Source organism: Ambystoma mexicanum, chromosome 3q (genome assembly GCF_040938575.1).
Source record: "Ambystoma mexicanum isolate Mex_15411 chromosome 3q, UKY_AmexF1_1, whole genome shotgun sequence".
NCBI lineage: Eukaryota > Metazoa > Chordata > Amphibia > Caudata > Ambystomatidae > Ambystoma > Ambystoma mexicanum.
Genome location: NC_090926.1, coordinates 1,160,556,349 through 1,160,571,249, shown reverse-complemented (window position 1 = coordinate 1,160,571,249; position 14,901 = coordinate 1,160,556,349). Strand labels below are relative to the sequence as shown.

Below are 14,901 nucleotides of genomic sequence, written 5' to 3'. Positions count from 1 at the left end.
AAAGTGGGCAAAAGAAGAAGTCCCCAAAGCAAGCTACCTATTGATGTCAACATATAGGTTTGGAGATTTAGACTGATATGAGGCAACTGTAGATCTTGTGTGGAAACTTATATCACAGGATATGCGCAGGAACCAGTGTTACAAAAAATATAATCAATTTCATTTTTGGTGCATGCTAAAAAACAAGGACGTCAATGGGCCATTCATAAAAAAGGGCCAACGTTTAACAACATATAACAGTGAATCAAACACTGTGTTCAAAAAATATACAAATGTATCTCTAGACAACTGTTAAATCTCAACAAAGCCCATTGCTAGCTTTTGGTGGTGTTAGTAGAACAAGGCGACTTCCAATCATGAGCATTTATCATTGATTTTTGAAAGGAACCCTCGTACTAACACCACCAAAAGCTAGCAATGGGCTTTGTTGAGATTTAACAGAGATACATTTGTATGTTTTTTTAATACAGTGTTTGATTCACTGTTATATGTTGTTACACGTTGGCCCTTTTTTATGAATGGCCCATTGACGTCCTTGTTTTTTAGGATGCACCAAAAATAAAATGGATTATATTTTTTGTAACAATGGTTCCTGCGCATATCTTGTGATATGTTTCCACACAATATCTTTACTTACAGTTGTCCCATATCAGTCTAAATCTCCAAACCTATATGTTGACATCAACAGGTAGCTTGCTTTGGGGACTTCTTCTTTTGCCCATGTACTACAGGTCACATCCCACAAGCCCCTAACAAAAAAGTGGTCTCTTCTGCTCATATAGCATTATTTCTTTTACTAAAAAGTTCCAAGAATTCATCAGCCTGCAACAGTACATTGGCATCATCACTACAATTCTGCAACTCAGTATTCGCCCACTCCACCAACAAAACCTTAGATTCACGATGGTCTCGACAGAGGGCACAGATACTCTCAATACACACATGGCTCGAGACACACACTGAAGCTAAACGCCTGCTAGTGGCCCTTACCAAGTCACCATCGCCATGGGAGCTGTGCAGAGCTTATTCTGCACAACTCTGCGTCAGTTCTGCCATTCCACAACACTGAAGTGCCACGAGCCACACACAATGACAGACCTTGCTGGTTGCGAGTCAAGCAAGATGCCAACATCGGGGGCTCCCTTCCGCAAATGCACAACCCATGTGCCCTCAACAGAAACTACCAAGAGAAAAACTGGCAGCTGGATAGCCAGCAGATTTAACCCACAATCTTAACCCAATAACAGACGCAAAGTATTTGCCCCATCTCTCATTGGGTCCTGCAGCAATATTCAAAATGATCCCTAATATTTTTTTTTTAATCTGTATTGGGTTAAAACAATAACCTCTAACTCATGTATACAAATAGATTAGTTTAAATTCATGCACAAAATGCTCATACAAAATGAAACTAAAAAAAAATAAGAATGTTAGGCTAATCAAAATACCAACTAGTGAACTGAACTTGGATAGTAAAATCGACTAAGAAATCTCACAACTGCAACAACGATGGATGTAGTTGATCTAGATAAACATGTATTCCACATACTTTCAGAACTGGAATTTATACATTCCAAAGCATGCAAAAACATTCCATCGTAGTCCCATTAATCCTGAGCAGTCTAACAGCAAGTGTCCTAATGATTTCTGTCTTAACAGAATCTACAAAATAACAACTGTTCGTCTATCAAGCCATATCGCAATAAGATCTCCTTTGTGTGAATTAGGTTCAAGCGGAATCACAGAAAAAGCTGACGAGTACATTAGTCAGGGTAAATCGACAAAAAGGAGGCCACTGTTCCTCGTCTTTTGTGATCGTCCCTCAAATGACTCTTCGAGGAATATTGTTGGAATTCGTCCACTATATTGGCCCAGGCCCACTCATATAAGGCTCTTTTTACTCCACCGGGATTACCAATCAAGGCCTCTACACCACCACCACCACATTTAAGCATGAAGTCGGTGCAAAACGCCACTAATTCACCAAGTGTCACCAAACCATTTTCAAGTACTTGTACAGTATCTCTACAGGGGACGGACATCTTCTGGTAAAGAGAAATATTGCCAATAAGCCCTGGCTTTCAAAGAGACCGGGCCAAGTTCTACAACATGTGGAATCGAACTAGGCCGAGAACTCTTCAATATACAAGTGCTTCTTAAACGGATAAGTAATCGATGATGGAGATGTCATACTTCAATACCGCACAGGATCTAAGGCACATGTTTACCTTCATAATACCGGATAGCCGGGAATAGGGAACATTTGTCGTATGTGGCATCTATTCTAGAAAGTTGATTTGCTAGATGATGCCAATTCTAAGTGTTCTTATTAGACTTTCTGGCGGAAATGAACAAGCCAAATACAGGAGAGTCAGTCATCAATACCTGCTCACTTCCAATATACCGTTAAAAAAAAAGGTACTTTTTTTCTTTGTAAAAAGCAAAAGCTTGTGTTAATTGCCAGGGAATGGCTTGTTGGAAAGTCCCTCCAAAAGATGCTGTAGACCTATAGTGGTCTTATCGAAGACTAGGAGGTCATCAGCATATGCCAACCACAGCAGTCTCCTGCTGTGTAGGTTTGGCGTCACCAAGGCCGTGGGTTGTACGTAAGTAGTCACCTACATCTGCCATACAGAGAATGAACAAGCATGTGGCTGGAACACACACCTGCCATGCCCCTCTAAAAGTGTGTATAGGTCTTCAACTCAAGCCTGGTTTATTTAAAGAAACCTGGATTAGGAGGTGATCATACAACCCCACCAACAGCCTCAGTAGTCCTGCTGGAATACCCCAGCTCTGCAATTTGCACCAAGACAAATGGTTGGAAAAAACGTTGCTCAAATTTGATGAGCACAACTGATCTGGGAAAATTCCCCAACCTAGCATCGTGTGGTCTACTCTGAGCGATTCTGTCTGGGTGGAATTGGCCTACCAGATATTTTACAAAATATTACTAGTCAGCACAGCTAGCGGTGGCAAATGAATGGTTTCATGGCGAGATGAATGCACCACATGTCAAACCTGACTGTGCATGGATGGGTCAGATCTCGCCCATTCAGACATTGCATAGCAGCGGAAATGTAAACTTTAACCAATGGCCACGAAATAGAGCATACGGTTTAAAGACAAACTGAAGCCATGGGTTGGAATGGTATAATCACCCATTTGGTACAATAAGGATTTAAAGGAGATCAAAAAATGGGGCCTGTTAGAACTTTTTGTTATTAAAGCGCCTTCTTCATAGGGCAATTTACTTTTTTTTTTCAAAATCTGGCTCAAATTTTCAGAATTCTGGATAAAGAAAAATGCCACTGTCGCAAATTTAAAAATGCAATGGACTACGATTTCAAAGGTCACTAGGGCCTTCTACTCCAATTCACACTTGAGGACAATTGGCGTCCCTCCTTGAAATCGATTTCGAAGTCAAATTATTGTGTCCTTTATTCAACATCAAACGGTCAAGCTAAAATGGAAAAACATATGGGAGATACTGAACCGGAAGATGGTGTGAAGCCCTCGTGTTCCCTCAGGAAGTAATTATTTCTGGTGAATTCGACCAGTTCAATTACAATTATTGCACAGAGTAATTAAAATGATTGCATAGACTAGAGTATACTATGCAAGGGATTTTCTCTTTAAATGTACAAGCACCCTAGGCACTTGCTGTCCAAGATAAAAAACGAAATAACAGGTCCCTTTATCACCTATTCTGGCATTGTCCCAAAGTACAAGTAGTCTGGAATGCCAGGTGGCAAAAGTCAGTAATTGGTCAAAACGTGGGGTCCGAGCCCTATATATCATTACTGGGAATATGAGGATGTTTTTTCGAGATTTGAAAGATTGTTTATCTCAACAGCAACGAAACTTTTGGAGAACTACCTTAATTGGGAAACAAATTGAAACCAGATATTGGTAGTAGCATGTTGATGGAAGAAAGGGTATATAAATCACGAGGTTGCTCATAGAAATTTGTTAAAATCTGGAACAATTGAGAAACTGATGATTGGTTAAACGGATGCAAGCATACGAGATTATTGCTTTTTTGGAAGGTATGTCACGCATTATAACTACTGTTTGTTCCAGTTAAACATTAATCTGTCATGTTCTATATGGAATATATTAATTCAAACAAATAAAAAACACTTGGACAAAGAAAACACGCCATTTCTAGTTGTACTCCTCGCCACTTCAGGGCTACTATGGTGGTGATACGGCGTAGTGCAATAGCCTATTAACAGAACATTTCCACTGTGCCTCTCCCTCAAACTGTCACCGCCACCACTGTCGCCTGGAAAAGCGCCAAGTCACAACAGCAGAAGTTGCTCTGTACAAGGCCACTTTTGATTATATTTGAAATCGCTTTATGGAAATTGTTCCTCTTCACAACTTCATCTCTTGTCGATGCAATTGGAAGCCCCGGCATATCTGGCCATTACTAGGCATCATGGCTGCTTTTTAGAGGAGGGGTCTTTTAAGCCTCACTAACTTGCTTTAAATAAAGTCCCAGTACTTTTGGGGGGGGGTGGGGTGAGTTGGGGGGGGGCATCAGTCTTGCTTTCATTTGGTGCTTTGTGTGCCAGGACCTGGGAGAGATACTATCTGGTCTCAATCCACATTTCAGCCAGAAGGGGGGTTTGTGAGGCAGCCATGACTGGATAGCCTCTATGGTGAAGATCCTTTCCATCGATTGATGGGAACAGAGGGTCTGGCACCCTTCTGGAATCTGTCCACTGGAACCAAGATGCCAAAGAAAGAAAACGAGCCTCTGAACCACCTTCTGTGACAAGTTAAGACCCATGGTGGTGCCTTCCTCTCATATAGGTGGGCCTAACCAGTTTCATGTCGTTCACTGCTGTCCTGCCGTCAGTGGGTGGTCGTCCCTGGAGCCACCTGGGGTCTGACCATCGCCTAAAGGGGCATCAGACTCACAATGAAGTTGGACATTTGGCAGGTCCTCGCCTTGCGGCCCAGGAACCTCATCACCTGTTGTTGCAGATGCCCTCCTAAAAACAGGGGACTATGTGGTGCTTGTGCATCACTCTGCCACCTCACTGCACCGTCAGAGTCCGAGGGGGGGGGGGGGGAGGTTCATCCCATAGTGTGCGAGTCACAGAGGTCACCTTTCAACAGTCTCTCCAGTGCAGCTGCCGGATCTCTGGAACTCGGCCTTCTGCGGGAGACTTGAAACGCTGCTAGCCATACCCAAACAGAACCAAATACGACATTGGCACCTCAAGCTAGACAACCTGCAACTGGAGCATAGGAATGAGTAGTTGGCCACGACCCACCCTACTTAACTAGTGGCAGAGTGCCCCTCACCTCATAGGGAACCAGTGGGCAATATAGCCCACTCCCTAGTAATTATCCTTATCCGACACTGGGCCCTGTAGTCAATGTCGGGAATTCCTTCATAGGGTTCCCTGGAAATGGGAGTTACAGCCTACTGTAGTAGGGTGTAACAATTTTGCCCCCCCCTTTTGAAAACGCAAGGGTTGACCTTAGCCAAGTCTTGTTGCATGGGGAATTTTGGACGCCATAAACCCCTTCTCCAAGTCACCAGGGAACTATTGCTTTTGAAAATTATTCCCCACTTTACTTAAAACAGTGTTTTGCTTTGCATTGGAGCTTAAAGCTATGGGTAATAGTCTCCTTTGGCTCAACCCAATGCATATATGCAAAAGTAGTAGAATCCACACTGTAGATTCCACTAAAAGACGAGATGCTATGAAACAAAGTAAGAGACGTGGAAACGTACACATCCGAATGCCCAATTAGAAACAAAGTCGATCCATTTAAATAACATTGTCCTTCTAAGGGTTCAGGCGTCTCAGGCACTCGATCGTTTTCAAATACTTGTGAGGAAACAATGAGTCCCTCCCTCACTAGTGAGGGTCGTGGTGATGCTGGGCCCAGGCCTAATGTCCCTGTAGACTCTGCATTGTACCAATGCCTTCCCCTAGTATCTGTCACCATCTCTGGGAAGCTCTGAAGTCTGGGCCTGCGTGGGGGTGAGGGGGAATGGGGGGTGGCAGCAAACAACTCTAGTTCGGACTCTAGTTCACTGAAATGGAAGAAGACAGTGTTAGTGATGGAGGGGGGACTTCACAAACCAAAAGAATTGGAATAGGACAAAGGAAAGAGTTTACCAACAAAACTGAATGCGCATGAAGCAGAGATTGTAACAAATACGGATTCTATGAGTGGTACTGGGAATGGTCCTGGATCCTCTTCCAATCCAAGTTTCCCCAAAGTGCTGCTGAAGGTTTATGGTTGCGGAAGAAATTCTAGACTGAACAGATTTTGAATTGGCCCATGAAATCCAGAGTGCAAGTGATGAAGAATTGAGAATTATACTAAACTCTAGAAAGCCCTCATCGTTTTTGGGGAAGACTGCCTCGCAATACTTAAAAAAGCTTACACGCCACAGGAAGGAGGACAATGTAACATGGATTTCCATGATGGCCATAAAGTAACCCTTTTTGTGCATGAGCAATTTGGTCATGGTGGTGCATATTTTTGATTCTGGTTCTCAGAATTGAAACAGCACTTGGGCAATTCCAAGTAATACAAGCACAAGGAGTCGTGGGCCATGCAGACTTGTGGTTCTGCCATAGTATATTCTACAAGGATAAAGGGGCTTCCCTGAAGCACGAGACGGTAAGAAGTCAAAAGACGAAAAATGGTGGTGATGCTGGCGACAAACATCAAACTGAAACCATAAAGGTGAGGGTTCAGTCACAGTGTGGTTCTGGTAAGGCTAGCAGGGGTCCTGATGCCAAACTGGCATCTGGTCATCAGAAGTCTCCATAGTTCAAACCATTTGGCATGTGTGCGATTTTGGGAGCAACTGGCCGTGCTACGGGTAGACCCCAGATGTAATGTGGTAATCTGGGTAAACCGGGTAATCTCTCGGGAAGGGAGAAGCATTCTAATAGGGACATACTCCACCTTTGTGGATTCAGAAGCTTTTGAGGGCCTCCGCTGAAGTCTCCTAAACTAGTAGAGGGCCCTCCTCAGATGTTACTAATACTGCAGTTACTCCTCTCCGCAAATGGAAGGACTAACTCCACCTGTGAGGGCACAGAAGAAAAAAAATATTAGGGAGGGTGCTGTTAGGCAAGGCACACTAAAGAAATCGGTTTTGTTGGTCATACAGCTGACCCGCTTGATAGAACAAGCCCATAAACTAAAAATGATACTTTAGACTTGGCCAAAGCTGCAACACCTACGACAAAGGGAAAACCCAAGGCCAGAGGAGGAGAGGAATCTTTGACCGCTAAAACACTGCAAACTGTAGTTTAGGAGCAACCAGAAACCAAGAAACAAACCAGAGCTGGAATGTTTACTTGTCTCTACAGGAACTTCTAGGAAGGAAGTGATAGTCTTTTGCTCGAAGGTCAGCGAAGTGTGATTAATACAGGTAATTTGTCCCTTCTCCCCAAAGAGGAGCCACCCACTTTGGAACCCAAAGTCCCAAAGAGTCCAACCGTATATGCTCCCTACAAACGGTACTGTACCAGCCATTCCTACAGCAGTTCGATCACACCCAAGTGCTGTATTAACACAAGGCCAATAAACACTGAACCCCAGGTTCCAACTAGGCCCCTGAAGACCTCTGTGGCTCTCTGCTCACTACCTAAGGCTAACAAGTGTACAAAACCTGCCATACCAGATTGGCCAGCATCAAATTAACAGGATGATGAACGCAGTTGCAGATTATTTTAGATTACCTCCTTGAGGCACACCCACTCGTCCACATTTCTCTGCTGAAATCGCACAAGAGCGGTGCTCTGTTGCCTACCACTTCAGGTTGGTTGCAGGAGTTGGAAGCCATTCTGGACTCTGCAGGAGCGGTGGCACCTCACTGCATCCAGTGGTCTGGAAGGGTTATGGCCTGGAAGAGCATTGCTGTGAACCAGCTTCTTATAGGAACACAAAGATCTACGTTAAAAGATTGTATTGGAAAAGCTTGAGTTTCAAAATAACAGAGCAGACTTTTGCATCAAGCTTTTCCAAATGTGACTTTGTTCCCGCTTTACATTTGATGTATGCGGGGGACACCCCTGTAACCTATTATGCCGAACTAGGAGAGCGTGGCTCACCCCCGCAGCTCCCCTTGTTCGTCATCATCAGCTACGTTTTTTTTTTTTAACCGAGCCGAAAGCTCACTAAAAGTGCATTCAGCTTTTTATTTGCAAGATTTTGGTGGGATACCGGAACACACCATATTTGCCTTGCTACCACTGATGTCCCGAGTGTCACCCCGTCATTGTGAAAACTAGTATAAAGGACCTGGAGCAGAAAAGCCCAGATCTTGCGCTCACAACCAGACAACGTAACAGCGAGTGATGAGGTCATGTTTAAAGAAGTTATGAACCAGAGGCCACAGGAAATTCGGTTTGGTTTAGTTTCAGCTATTCAAAAAACTCAAAATTCAAAAAGCCCAGAATGAACTTGAAAGTCAGATTCAGCAAATTCAACGTGCCGTCTCTTAACACATACACACCCTATGCTGTGTCAATGACTAAAGAGACACCCCTTTGGGTGACCTTTAAGTTTGCTTTTTTTCTTTTGGGAAATACAACCTAATCACTGCTACACCCCCAAATAGGCCAAGCCAGCTTCACAGCACATTAGAATGGCTACATTTGTTAACCAACCCATTATCCATAGCCCCACCAAATGGCTAGTTCAGTGGTTGGGTGAGAGACAGCGTGGACAATGCAATTAGACAGCAAAATCATTCAATTTACCAAATTCAAGGCTCAGCTGCAGGGTTTCAATGCTGTTCGCGTATGCAGAATGATGTATTATGAGAATTCTGTAAAGACAATATTCAAGTCTCAAATAGATTTGGTTCTTCCGAAGGGCGTTCGGGAGGGGTTCTAGTTCAGGAGCATATCAAATTGGCATCTCGTGCTCACCGGTTGACAGGAGACTGAACATACGAGTTACTCCAGAAGTCAATCGCTGACCGATAGGACCTGAACAAACCCACTTCAGTGGCAGACCAAACCATTACGTAAATGGCAACATGAACGATACGCAGGGGTCTGTCTGCAAGCTTTGGCACTCCAGATGTTTGGACTACAACTCACATGAGCCCGCTCCATTGACTAAGCCGAATAGGGCTCATGGGAGTTGTAGTTCAAAACATCTGGAGAGCCAAAGGTTGCCAACCATAGGAACTAGGCTGTGCCGTCATTGGGATGGATCTTCCCAGATCTGAGATCCAGCAAAAAAATTACTCTCTGGATCTGGGATCCAGCTTACCAATCCTGAGAAATTCATGTGGACTCCAGTGTGCACTTCACATTTATGTTCAGCTGCTGCAGTGCATTTTGCGCGTTCGTGTCAGTTGGGGCCAGGATTTGAACCGTGGTCGCTACGTTGGGAGAGGGGAGCCACTTCGTCACAAGACCACTTGAGGATCTGAGCAGGAGTACTCTGAAATCCCAGGTCAGTGTTGCACTGTACAGGAAATACTGATGCACATTTGGGGAGGGCGGGTGAGGGGTTATTGTGCCGGCAACATTATAAGAAATTGGGCCATTTTCCAGGTGTTCACGATTCATCTTATGTGAGGCAAATGTTTATGTGAGCGACTAAATCCCCTTCTCGCCCCCACCTTGCCCCTACGCTAGGTGGAATCCCCGGTAAAAAAAAAAATATATATAGAAGTCAATTTCCACCACTGGAACTAGGCCAAACGCTGCAGAAGGGAGACATCCCACAGAAACAATAAACGCCTTGGAGCATTTAAGCAAGGCATTGCACTTCCAGTTTGTCAGTGGGACAAAAAAAGAGGAGTTTCCCCAACTTACACTAGAGGCAGGGGGGCTAATGCTCAAACTAGGATCAGAAATTAAATTCCTGCGGGAGCAAAGATCTTTGACCCGTGCGGCTCTAGCCCGAAAGAAACAGGAGAGTTGGGTCTTGCTGCTCAAGTCTTCTGATCAGATATTACAAGTTTTTAAAAGCCCAATTCTTTGGGACTGGTGACAAGAGACGTGTCGTCTCCCAAGAAAACTGATGTAAGAAAAAAGATGGGGGTGGGGAGGGGAATAAGTCTTACAATATTTTTTTTAAAAACACCAAAGAAAAACGTGGGAGCTGTCGAGAAGTGAGAAAAATGTAACCGGGGAAAAAAAAATTAAAAAAACAAAAATATGCCTTTTTTTTATTGGAAGGAAAAAAAAATGAAAAAAAAACACAAATACATCGACAAAACCCGGTGTCACAACGGCAGCAATTAAAAATAGCTAAAAGGGAAGGCTCCGTCGTCGATCAAATTGGGCAACTTTTCCCACAAAAGTTACGTGGTCGGAGGCAGTAAAAACAAAAAAAACAAAAGTCTGAAGGTTCTGCCTTTGCCGCCGTCTCCTCCCAACACTGGGGGGGTTGGGGGGCGCAGATGGCGGAAGCACGCACCAGAGAGGAAGGCCCCGGCCGCACAGCGCGAGCGCTCTGCAGCGGCCCGGATCCCGGCGCGCGCGCCGCTCTGCTCTGCAACACCAGCGCCCGCGAGTCCGTGCGCCTGAGCGGAGGGGCAGACAAAAGGCGCTCGCGGGGGAGGGAGGGAGAGAGGGGGAAGGCCTCGAGCTGGCGGCGGCACGCCTGGTGCGCTACCTACAAACCCTGCTGCAAGGGGGAACAAGGGCGAGGAGGGGTCCGTTTCCACGTCCCCAAAGGAGGCCTTGTGAGGCAACGGCACGGGCGCTATTGCACACACACACACACACACACGTCAGCCCTTCAGTATAGGCCTTCTAGCAAAAAGGTCAAAAGTCCTTGGAAGTAAGACCATCAACAAGCATTGGCAATGCCAACAGTTTGGGCTTCAACTCTTTGCAGGCACTGCCGTAATGGTATACAACCACTGATGGTTGCAGATGGTGAAAGGGCCTGGGCATCTAATAACAATTCTGGCAAGTGCCCGATATTTACACACAAGCCAAAGCTGTTGGCTTTGTCAATGCTGGTTTTTAACGGGACTTCGGTGAAGGACAAGCCATCGAGTGGCTGACATGTGTATTACACCAGTTGCTGGTTTATGGCTCCAATCACTCGCAGAAGACGGCTTTGAAAAAGCACTGGCAGGCATTTCGAGTGAAAGGTTTGATGGTAAGGCGTGATTAAAGCGCGCTCCAAGATTTCCCACGAGGAGGTGTTTTGGCCGGGCAGGGGCAGTCAATGGGTGGGTATGGCCATGGGCATTAGCATCGCCATGGGCATTCAATAGGTGGGCAAATAACCAAACAATATTAACAAGCTTTCTGTCCATCATATGCAGTCTCTCCTTATCTGTTCTTGAATGCAATACTTTCGGCCTATAGGTATCGCAAGAGCCAATAATCTAAACAAAACAAAAAAAAAAATAGCGCAGGAACCACTGCAGAAAAATACATCAGCCCTGCACTTGAATCAGATATGAAGGAAGAAATAAATAAATTTAAGCGGACACCACGAGATGGAACATCAATTCATGAGGGTTTGACACACTGGCAATAGTTGCAAAACGACCCTAAAAGATCTCAAAGCAGCACCCTGAAAAACCACGGCCCATTGGGGTGCTTCACACAGAGTGGAAGTAAAACAGCACAAGACAACATACAATCGTTACTGGTATCCTCTGGGGTGGCACCAGAAGCAATGCCAACAGCAACTCCTATCAATGGAGGGGACTGTTTGCAAAGAGCAAAAAAAATAGACTAGGTGCACAGAACGTACCGCCACAAACCCCTGCATATTGCAACTGCGCCCATATCCTTGAGCATGCCACAGGCCCTCCTTACCTTGCTGCGGGTCGCCCGGCCGCTCTGGGCTGTAGACTCTTGTGGCCGCCCTGTGCTCCTGTCTGGGCGACTCCGGCTTCGCGAGGTCCGGCCATAGTCTCGCTCCTCTTCTTGCTGCCAGCGCCCACGGGCCCGAGTGAGGCGCTCCACTCGTGGGGCGGGCGCGCTGCTGGCTGGTGGTGGTGGTCGTCTGCTTCCACTGCGGGTGTTGGAGGCGGGCGACACTTCGGGAACGGGCGACACCCCAAGACTCCTGCGGCTGCGCTCCCCGCCAGGCTCGGGGCTCTCGGTGCGTGACCTTTTGGTCGGGGGCTCTTCTTCCTCTTGCCCGAGGGTGCCCCGCTTGGCCCGCCGCAGGCTTGGCTGCTGCCCCTCGGTGGGGCCCATGCTGGCATCCTCTGGAGGCCCAGAAGAGCCATTCAGCGCTGGGTTTCGCTCCTTGGGACCTCGCTGGTCTCCATGGCACTGTGCCATGTTTTCCACGAGCGCGCTTCCTGGCACCTTCTCGCCATCTTGCGGCCCGGGCATCGTTTGTTTGGGGTTCCCCTTCACTGGTAACTCCTGGCACTCCCCTCTAAACCCCTTCTGGTTGAGTGCACTCAACCCCTGCGCCACCTCCTTGGCACTCCCTGTATCCAGGTCTTTGGGGCTAGCTCCCCTGTGAAAGCCTTGGAACCCCACTTCCATATTTTTGGCGCCCCCTTTTCCCTGAGGGTCAGAGATTTTACTCCCGATTTTCTTGGGGCTCCTCTCCCCTGGGTTCCACTCCTTGCTGCTCCCACACGCTTGGGGTCCATGGCTGCCATTCTTGGGGCTGTCCTCCAGCAACGTCCCAAGTCTGTCCTGCAACCCAGGGCTCTGCTCTCCCCGCACCCCCACTCGCTGCCCCAGGGTATGCTTCTCCAGCACCCCAGGTTCCCCCAACGCCCCACAGGGCTCCCGCATCACACATTTGTCCTCCCCCACTATTCCAATTCTCCCCTGCGCCCCAAACATGCCCTCCTCCTGAACCCCACATTTCTCGTCCTTGGGGTTCCATTCCCCCGGGCCACCAAGATTCCCATCCTTGTAACTCTTTCCCCCCTGAGCCCCAAACAACACTTCCTTGGGACTCCACCCTTCCTGCACTGCAGTCTTCCCATCTTTGGGGGTTGCTGTCCCTAGCACCCCAAGTTTCCAGTTGCTGAGTCTGCGGTCTCCCTGCACCCCAAGCTTGCCATTCCTGGGGCTCCATCCCTCCTGCACCCCAAGCAGCCCATCCTGGTGGCTCAGTTCCCCAGACATTGCCTCCTTGGGGGTCCCTCCCAACTGCACCCCAGTGTTCCCATCCTCCGGGCTCCACTCCCGCTGCATTCCAGACACTACTTCCTTTGGGCTCCGACCACCCAGCACCCCAAACTTCCCATCCTTGATGCTCTCTGGCCCCTGCAGTCCTAATCTCCCATCCTTGGGGGGCCATGCCCCCAGAGCCCCATACCTCGCTTCCCTGTGGCTCCCTCCCAACTGCGCCCCAAACTTCAACTCCCTGGAGCTCAGTTCCCCCTGTAACCAAAGCTTCGCTTCCGTGGGACTCCTTTCCCCCAGTCCCACAAACTTCCCATTTTTTGAATCCTTGTTCCCCTGCTCCCCAAACTTCAAATCCTTTGGGAACCCCAAATCCTGTGCCCCAAAGCTCATTCCCTTTGGGCTCCCCTGGCCCAGTTTCCCATCCTTTGGGTTCCCAGGTGTGTGTCCCGAAAACAGCACGTCCTTTGGGGACCCAAAGCCCTGAATGCCAAACAGGACATCTTTGGGACTCCCGATCCCCGACATCCCGAAGCTCGCATCCCGGGGACTCCCGTGCACCCAAGACAACCCTTCCTTGGGGTTCCCGTCCCCCAGTGCACAGTCCTTTGGGTACCCTTGCCCCTGAACCCCAAGACTTGCATCCGTGGGGTTCCATCCGCCCGACCCTCCGGGCTTTTCATCTTTGGAACTGCCTCCTTCGAGCAGCGCGAACTTCCCGTTTTTTGGGGTGCCGCCATCCTGCACCCCAAGTTTTCCATTGTTTGTGGTCCCGGCCTCCAGAACCCCAAGTTTTCCCTTTGTGGAGCTCCCCGCGTCGAGTCCACCATCTTTTCTATTTTTGGGACTCCCCCCGTCGGGTAGCGCGTCACTGCCGCCCTCACTTTCTCCTCCCTGGGTGGAGGGTGCCGGTGGCGCCCCCTCCGGGTTTCCCGCCTTGCCCCCGCCCCGGGAGCGCCGCGGCGGCTGCAGGCGGGCGGCGTTGCGATACGAGATGCTGCCCTTGTAGCTGACCCGCAGCACGGCGCGCCGCTGCACCATGCGCTCCAGCTCCTGGCGGGTGCGCTCCGGCTCCGGCCCGTGGCGCCGGCGCACCATCCGACAGATGCGCTCCAAGTCCGGCCGCGCCTTCCGCGAGCGCAGCGAGTCGATAGTCTCGAGGATCCAGTCCTCGTAGCGGGGCAGCGAGGGGGGTGAGGCGGAGGCGGCCTGGAGCGGAGCCGGGCCGGCCATGGTTCGAGGTGCGGGACCGTGCGTCGGTCGGTCGGTGTGGGGGGTGCGCGGGGAGCTTTTGCGCCGCCGCTGCTGCTGCTGCTGCTGAAACAAGTCAGGAGGCGGGCGCGAGCCGCTGCTTCTACCGCTGCACGCGCCGTCTGCCCGCGCGCACCTTCCACGCGCCCATCCCCGGGCACCAGCCGCGAGGCGAGGACAGAGGGGGTGGGGGCGAGCGGGCGGGCGGCGCGAGCGCTTAAGGTGGAACTGGGAGACGCGCGCGGCGCTTAAGGTGGACGGGACTGTCGCTCGTCACTGGCGCGCCTGGTAAGAGGGCGAACTAGCGCGAGAGCCGGCGGCCGAGTCCGGGGGAGCGGACTGCGCGGTGGAGGACAAGAAGAGGGCGTGGAGCGGGCTCGGCGGCACTGCCCACAGAGCCGAGGACACAAGCAGCAGACATGTCAGGCCTGCAGTTTTGTCGCCGCTGGTGTGTCAATAGTAATTGGAGCAGCTCATTATAAATAAGCGGAGCGCCCCTCCCCCCAACTCCCCCAATGCATTTCAATGGGAGAGGGGTGGGGGGGTGGTTGTGGAGCAGATTACAAACTCG

The 14,901-nt window shown here is 48.9% G+C and overlaps 1 protein-coding gene across 1 annotated transcript in view; it reads right to left on the bottom strand.

Annotated features, from left to right (window-relative positions):
* The window catches only part of LOC138447698 (fibril-forming collagen alpha chain-like), a 73,092-nt gene extending 58,648 nt beyond the window's left edge, over positions 1-14,444 (bottom strand). Inside the window, exon 1 of the mRNA XM_069603982.1 lies at positions 11,796-14,444. Coding sequence (XP_069460083.1) covers positions 11,796-14,312 — 2,517 coding nt within the window. The 5' untranslated portion in view covers positions 14,313-14,444. The remainder of the gene's footprint in view (positions 1-11,795) is intronic.
* Positions 14,445-14,901: the final 457 nt, after the last annotated feature.